At 39.4% G+C, this 8,612-nt stretch overlaps 1 protein-coding gene across 2 annotated transcripts in view; it reads left to right on the forward strand.

Moving 5' to 3' along the window:
- Positions 1-5,406, forward strand: part of NUP107 (nucleoporin 107) — a 56,412-nt gene extending 51,006 nt beyond the window's left edge. For both annotated transcript variants that reach the window (XM_015431181.4, XM_005571495.5), the window contains exons 27-28: positions 4,566-4,733; positions 5,088-5,406. In XM_015431181.4, the coding sequence (XP_015286667.3) occupies positions 4,566-4,733; positions 5,088-5,195 (276 nt within the window). In that variant the 3' untranslated portion in view covers positions 5,196-5,406. The remainder of the gene's footprint in view (positions 1-4,565; positions 4,734-5,087) is intronic.
- The last annotated feature ends 3,206 nt before the right edge of the window (positions 5,407-8,612 follow it).

Below are 8,612 nucleotides of genomic sequence, written 5' to 3' on the forward strand. Positions count from 1 at the left end.
CCTGGGATTACAGGTGTGCGCCACTGTGCCCAGCCGAGTCTCCACTTTTTATCCTAACGTTCATAATAGAACTCCCTTGACTTGTTTTAAACCTTCCACAGGTTCCTCTGGCAAAACCTTTCTCATCTGATTCATGCTGATTCTTTTGAAGATAAAATTTTAATGTTGTAAAATGCTAATTAAGTGTCACTTAAATTTTGAAAAGACTTCAATGCTTTACTTATATATAAATCTTTGCTATTCTAATTATTAATTAAGTAGATTAGGTAGTGAAAGCCACAAAATAGTCTGGGGTCTCGTAAAATTGGAGTTGAGGTCAAGCGTGGTGGCTCACGCCTGTATTCCGAGCACTTTGAGAGGCTGAGGCGGGTGGATCACCTGAGGTCAGGAGCTTCAGACCAGCCTGGACAACATGGCAAAACCCCATTTCTACTAAAAATACAAAAAAAATAGCCCAGTATGTTGATGCATGCCTGTAGTCCCAGCCACTGGGGAGGCTGAGGCAGGAGAATGGCCTGAACCCAGGAGGCAGAGGTTGCAGTGAGCCGAGATCGTGCCACTGCACTTCAGCCTAGGTGACAGAGTGAGACACTGTCTCAGAAAAAAAAAAAGGAGTTGAGATGGAAGGCAATGAATGATATGCCATTTTGTTTCATCAGGGATTTAAAAATCAATATTCAGTCTCAATTATTTCTTTAAAACTAATCCAGAAAAGAGGTTTGTTGAACAGTTAAATGATTAATAACATTTTAATCACCTTTGTTGAGCCTAATACTCCTATATGGTCGATGACGTAGGGCACTGTTCAAGGCTCCTGCTAACACATGTCACTTGTATGTGAATTAGAAAATTGTAATTCTAGCCGGGAGCGGTGGCTCATGCCTGTAATCCCAGCACTTTGGGAGGCCAAGGAGGGTGGGTCACATGAGGCCAGGAATTCGAGGCCAGCCTGACCAATATGGTGAAACCCCGTTTCTACTAAAAATACAAAAAATTGGCTGGGCACAGTGGCTCATGCCCGTAATCCCAGCACTTTGGAAGGCCAAGGTGGGCGGACCACAAGGTCAGGAGATTGAGATCATCCTGGCCAACATGGTGAAACCCTGTCTCTACTAAAAATACAGAAAACTAGCCAGGCATGGTGGCACGTGCCTGTAGTCCCAGCTACTTGGGAGGCTGAGGCAGAAGAATCGCTTGAACCTGGGAGGCGGAGGTTGCAGTGAGCTGAGATCGTGCCACTGCACTCCAGCCTGGTGACGGAGCGAGCCTCTGTCTCAAAAAAATAAAATAAAAATACAAAAAATTAGCCGGGTATGGTGGCTCGCACCTGTAATCCCAGCTACTAGGGAGGCTGAGGCAGGAGAATCGATTGAATCCAGGGAGGCGGAGGTTTCAGTGAGCCAAGATTGCACCACTGCACTCCAGCCTGGGCAACAGAGGGAGACTCTGTCCCAAAAAAAAAAAAAAAATTTAATTCCCTTCCCTTACATAGATAGATTCCATGGCAAGTGCACACAGCATATAGAACAGAACACAGGCTAGATTTCAGCCCCACTGACTTGCTTGGCCAGCCACCCTCGTACAAGGCATGGCTGTATGCAATAGCCCAAGCATTATGTGCTTTTTTATATAGCTACCCCTCAAGTTTTTAAATAACTGGAATAGTCCCCTTAGTGTTGGGGCTGGTGGCACAGAGGGATGGCAGAGAAAATGGAGCAGGCAGGTCATCTTTACCTACCTTTCACTACCTCTACCTCTAGTACATTCTAGTCCAAGCCTCTGCTGTCTTCCCTGGCTTCTCACTGTTCTTTATACAACCTGTTCCTTATGCAGATGGACTAGTGACCCTTTCAGAATGGAATATATGCGACTCTCTTACTCAGAACTTTCTGATGCCTTCTTATTGCACTTGGAATAAAATCTTTCTTTTCTTGATGTACAAGAGTATACATACTTTTGTTTTGTTTTGTTCTTTTTTTTAAACTAACCCCCTCATCTTGTGGCCTACTGCTCTCCCGTCACTATATCCTAGCCTTCTGGGCCTCTTCACTGGTTCCGCTCTGCCTAGAATGCTCCTTCGCCAAGATATGTGCATGGATGACTTTGTACTTCTTTCAGCAGTCTGCTCCAATGTCATCTCTTTCAAGAACCTCTCCCCAACCCAGCCACCCTATTTAAAATAGCATGTATGCATGTGTATACACACACACACACACACACACACACACACAAATAACACACACACCTGTCCCTTTTAATCTCCATATCCTGCAGTAGTTTTCTTTATAGCACTTAGCACAATCTGATATAATACGTATTAATTTATTTGCTTTTTTATGTCTACCCTCATTAGAATATAACCTTCATGAAGGGAGTAACCTTGTTTTCTTTATTTCTTTGACTCTGGCACTTAAAATAATGCTGAGCACATGAGAGGCTTTCAGTGGTACTTGGTAAATGAATGATAATTGTGTTACTGAGGTTAATGTACTGTCTTCAGATTAGGAATAGCTGTAATAACAGTACCAATCAACTCTTGCTATCAACACATATTAGGTAATGAGTTTTTCTCACATACAAGACACTATATATCCCTAGTGGAAATAATCTGTCTGTTTTACATATTTACGGGCTATTTCAAAGGTTTTGTTCATTCAGATGAGAAAAATGTCTTCAGTTTTAGCAGAGCTGTTTATTTACTTTTCCCTGTAGCAAATTGCTGGGTCTGTCAGCCATTACCCTGGATGGTTGCTGGCAGCCTGCCCGCTAGTATCAGAATTCATTATAATTAGCAGAAGAGATTACCTGCAGCACACTCTGATATTATGGCAGCAACACGATTTAGGAAAAGCAAGTCTGTGTCCATCCTATGAGATGAGAAAGTAACCTGCTGCTTTTCAGGCAACAAGGAGTCAGAAGCCAGGGGCACCCGGCCTCTTTAACATAGACAGAAAGACTATATTGGAGCACAAATGGAAAGGTCCAGAAAGAAGCAGTCCTCTTATTCTTACTGGGTTCTAGGTTGGGATCACTAATATGATTTACAAATAAAACCTTGAAGTATTTAAAATCCACCTCTGAAGGTAGCAAGTATCTATTTGAGGAAAGAAATACAGGTGCTTCCCTTGTAAAGAAGCACTTTAATATTTGCTTTTATGTATTTATGCTTCAAACAGGATCAAAATATCAATAGTAATTTTTCCTATGTGTGGAAACCTGACTTAAATTAGCCCAAATTAGTACAATTACTCCTTGGTATTAATTACCAGATTATATTTTGTTGTTGATTAACCCCTCCACTTACATCTTCATTTGAAAAATGTTTTAGCAATTTAATATAGCCTCTCACATGAAGATATTTTTAGATATTCCATTAGGCTTTTCAAAGGAGCAGTTATTATTTTAGCTTATCCTGTTTTTATGTTTTTTGTTTTTTCTGCACTATTAGTGCTATTGATTTCCTTTCTGTTTTTAAGATTATTTCAGAAATTGTAGTGTGTCATTCCTGTAATCCCAGCACTTTGGGAGGCTCAGGCAGGAGAATCACTTGAGCCCAAGAGTTTGATACCAGCTTGGGCAACATAGGGAGACCCCATCTCTGCAAATAATAAAATTATTATTTTTTTAAAATAAAAAAATTAGCCAGGCATGGTGGCACATGCCTGTGGTTCTTAGCTACTTGGGAGGCTGAAGTAGGAGGATCACTTGAGCGCGGAGATCAAGGCTTCAGAGAGCCATGATTGTACCACTGCATTCCAGACTGGGCAACAGAGAGAGACACTGTCTCAAAAAAGAAGAAAAAGGTAAAAAAAGAAAAGAAAAAAAAAAAAAAAAAATTATGTGTTTGGTTACTTTTTAATTATTTTAATTTTCAAATTTGTTGTAAGTAAATGTAGTGGGCATAAGAGGTTTACTCTTTTTTCTGTACTTTTACTGTTCACATCGATTTTAAGAAAGATCCATGTATGTATAAAGGAATGACAATTGTTTTTCCTACTTGTTTTCCTCATATATCTGTTCTGACTCATTAATTGTATTATTCAAGTCTATAGGTTCTGTTTTTCTGTTTTTAAAAACTATATGAAGAAATCATAAATTCCATTTTCCTTGTTTATAAGAAAAGTAGTCTGCAGTGAAGTTGACCCTCCCTGTGTGCCCCTCCCCATATCCTCTTTTTTCCAGCAACAGTCATTGCTGTCAGTCTGGTGTGTCCTCTCAGGCCTCCTTAGAGCTATCTTGATTTATCTGTGTGAACATCCAAGGGAGTGGTGATTGTTTTCTGTTCTGATTTTTGCTCTAATGATATTCAGTTTCTAACTCATTCTTTTTATGCATGTTTTTATTCAGGACACAGTAAGTTTATTAGAAATACAAATGCAGAAGCATTTTATTTTCACTGTCATACCTCTGACCTCTCTGTAGTCTACTTTATTCATCTTCATACTTTTTTGCTGTTAAATCTTATCTACCAATTACATTCTGGATTTGATTCAGTACTTAGCTTTTCTTTTTGTAAGGATCTTTAGCTTAAATTGTTAAAATGATTTATTGATGTCTGTTTGTAGGATGCTGAAGAAGACCATGAAAGAACACATCAAATGGTTTTACTGAGAAAGCTTTGTCTGCCAATGTTGTGTTTTCTGCTTCATACAATATTGCACAGTACTGGTCAGTATCAGGAATGCCTACAGTTAGCAGATATGGTATCCTCTGAGCGCCACAAACTGTACCTGGTAAGTTCTAGAGCATTGTAGTTTTAAATTTTAATGATTTGATATGCGCTGTAGTAATATTTTGTGAAGATGTGTTTACATTTGTAATTGTTCTTGGATTTTCTTAAAGTAATAGTCCTGTTTTAATGTTTGTGCTTTTTTCCCAAAATGTGTATATATTTGTAAGCAGTTAGAAATATATAGACTGACTCTGAGAATTCGCCTTGAAATTCCTGAACCACTCTAATTTACTAGCCTTTGGCTACATAAATCTTAAAGAGGAATTTCTTCTTATATGAAGCTAATCAGATTGATTAGCTAACTAAGTTCATACTTGTCTTTGTTCTCATTCTTATTTCTCTTTTTAAAAATCAGGTATTTTCTAAGGAAGAGCTAAGGAAGTTGCTGCAGAAGCTAAGAGAGTCCTCTCTAATGCTCCTAGACCAGGGACTTGACCCATTAGGGTATGAAATTCAGTTATAGTTTAATCTTTGTAATCTCACTAATTTTCATGATAAATGAAGTTTTTAATAAAATATACTTGTTATTAATTTTTTCTTTTGCATTGCCATGTAAAATTTAGACATTTGAATTTTGTACATTTCAGAATATTATCGTGACACTTTGAACATGTAATGTATATATATCAGCGTTTCTCTGTATGCTTATTAATAAAACTATATAAAAACTAAAATTTTTGTTTTTACAAATTCGAGGATTGTCTCTTTATGAGAAAATTAAATTTTCTATTCTAGTTTTTTCTGTAATCATAAGCATTCTGAAATTTTAAAATCATAAAGATGGGCCAGGCGTGGTGGCTCAAGCCTGTAATCCCAGCACTTTGGGAGGCCGAGACGGGCCGATCATGAGGTCAGGAGATCAAGACCATCCTGGCTAACACGGTGAAACCCCGTCTCTACTAAAAAATACAAAAAACTAGCCAGGCGAGGTGGTGGGCGCCTGTAGTCCCAGCTACTCGGGAGGCTGAGGAAGGAGAATGGGGTAAACCCAGGAGGCGGAGCTTACAGTGAGCTGAGATCTGGCCACTGCACTCCAGCCTGGGCGACAGAGCCAGACTCCGTCTCAAAAAAATAAAAAATAAAATAAAATCATAAAGATGATGGAAAGTAGATTTATTTTTAAGCCAGGTAAGTAATTTTTTATAAAATGTAGTATTTTTTGAATATTAAAAGTAAGACTATAACAAGAATGTTTTCTAACATAACATGCTATTATTATTTTAGTTATTTTGAAGACATTTCTAGTTTAGCTTTCATTTAGCAAACTTCCTATCAAAACAAGAGCATATAAAGACTTAGCATAGTACCTGGCACATAGTAAGCACTGAATACATTGGAGATTACAAATCCAGCTCTTCTAATAGGGGAAATACCATAAGTACATTTAAAAGGTGTCATTAAAAAATACAAGTAGTGGCTGGGTGCAGTGGCTCACGTCTGTAACCCCAGCACTTCGGGAGGCCAAGGCAGGCGGATCATCTGTTGTCAGGAGTTTGAGACCAGCCTGGCCAACATGGTGAAACCCTGTCTCTACTAAAAATTACAGAAATTAGCCAGGCATGGTGGCAGGCACCTGTAAACCCAGCTATTCAGGGGAGGCTGAGGCATGAGAATCTCTTGAACCTGGAGACAGAGGTTGCAGTGAGCCGAGATCGCGCCACTGTACTCCAGTCTTAGGGACAGAACGAGACACTGTCTCCAAAAAAAAAAAAGAATTACAAGTAGTCTGAGCAGGAAGAAGCTCTCTCCAGCTGAAAAGACTCTCAGGAAGTAATATTGGGTTGGGATTTGAGTAATGCACTGAATTTGCAAAGGCAAAGAGAGACACAAGAAGGATGAGGCTCTCTACAGATTAAGAAATCAGTATGAGCAAGAAATGATAAATGCTGGGCATTTTTATGAACCAACAAATATACCAAATAGGCTAGAGTGTAGGGCTTATAAACAGGAGACAACTAAAAGAATGTGATTCTAATAGAAAACAGTAATTCCCCAAACTTGCTAATCATCTAAGGAATTTCTTGAATATGTATTTATAGATGCCACCCCTAAAGAGAGCTGGCTCAGGAAGCCTGAGATGGGATCATAGAATTTGATCAGCTCTATATTATGTGCTTTTTTTTGTTGTTGTTTCTCAAAGAATTAATCTTGTCATCCTGTTTTCTTTATTCTTACTAATATGCAAATGATTTTTACAGCTCATGCAGTCCTGTAATCATGATTATTGCTATGCTGCTTTGCAAAAAATAAAAACAAAAAATTCATACCAAAACAAATACAGACTAGATTGGGGGGGAAGGGGAAAGAAGTGAGTCTTAAAAGTAGTTTTGTTACTTGCAACAAACTATATATATAGAAACTTTGTACAACCTAGGGTGACTATTTCCAAAGACTATTACCTATTTGTTGAACAACAGTGGAAAACTACTTAGCCTAAATGAGGAGGAGGAATATTATATGCTTCCATCCTAACTGTATGTGGGTAAATGGACAAGGTCTGTCATCTATTTAGGAACTTGTTTTGCATACCCCCTCGCCTCTGTATTCATCTTTTGTTTTGCCTTGTTTTTTGAATGTACTTTTAAAAACAACAACAGAAACCCACTAAGGTTGTAGAATTACAAAATTCTTTCAACCTTAGACTCTTAATTAGGATGCCCTCAAATGGACTTGTTTTTCATTTTTATTTATTTATTTTTGAGATAGGGTCTTGCTGTGTCTCCCAGGCCAGAGTGCAGTGGCATAATATCTCACTGCAAACCTCCGTCTCCCAGGTTCAAGTGATTCTCTGCCTCAGCCTCCCTAGTAGCTGGGATTACAGGCGCCTGCCACCACGCCTGGCTAATTTTTGTATTTTAGTAGAGACAGGGTTTCGCCATGTTGGCCAGGCTGGTCTCAAACTCTTGACCTCAAGTGATCCACTCACCTCGATCTCTCAAAGTGCTGGGATTACAGGTATGAGCCACAGTACCTGGCCAATTGGACTCATTTGAGTCCTTAGGTAGTCAATATGTGTGTTGCTGCTTATTTAAATACAGTTCAAGTTGGAGCCCCAAGAGTGCCAATGTGCTCCTCACAATTCCCAGATGCCTCTGTCTTCCTGAACACCAGAAGTGGTGGGCACCTGAGTGGGAAATTTCAGGCAACTTAATTTAGTTCCTCAGTGCCCACTCTTAAAGAACTGGGTTTTCATTCTAGAGAAGAAACTCTTAACAAGGGCATGTTTCCTATCGCAGGTTCACATACTAATTTTTAAAAACTTTTCTTGGTGTGACTTATGCCAAGGAATTATGAAGACTTTTTCCCTGAGTATTGCATGAAGGCTACAAAGTTGCAACAGGCATGTCCTGGGTGTGAAAGTTTTAATTTCCCTACCTCATTCATTTAATTTAGAGATGGGGGTCTCACTGTGTTGCTCAGCTTCAAAGTCCTGGACTCAAGCAATCCCCACTCAGTCTCTCAAATAGCTGGGACTACAGGCCCATGCCACCATGCCCCACTTGCTCATTTATTTTATTTTATTTTATTTTACCATATTCTTTCTCTTTTTAATTTTGTGACTGCTGAATTAATCCTAGACTCTATCTTAAAACTAAGAATTGATGTATTGGTAGGAACAGCTGGACATTCAAGATATTTTTGTGATTCCTTTTTTAAAAATCCCCTTTTGAGGCCGGGCGCGGTGGCTCAAGCCTGTAATCCCAGCACTTTGGGAGGCCGAGACGGGCGGATCATGAGGTCAGGAGATCGAGACCATCCTGGCTAACACAGTGAAACCCCGTCTCTACTAAAATACAAAAAAAAACTAGCCGGGTGAGGTGGCGGGCGCCTGTAGTCCCAGCTACTCGGGAGGCTGAGGCAGGAGAATGGCGCAAACCCG

Source organism: Macaca fascicularis, chromosome 11 (genome assembly GCF_037993035.2).
Source record: "Macaca fascicularis isolate 582-1 chromosome 11, T2T-MFA8v1.1".
Taxonomy (NCBI): Eukaryota; Metazoa; Chordata; class Mammalia; order Primates; family Cercopithecidae; genus Macaca; species Macaca fascicularis.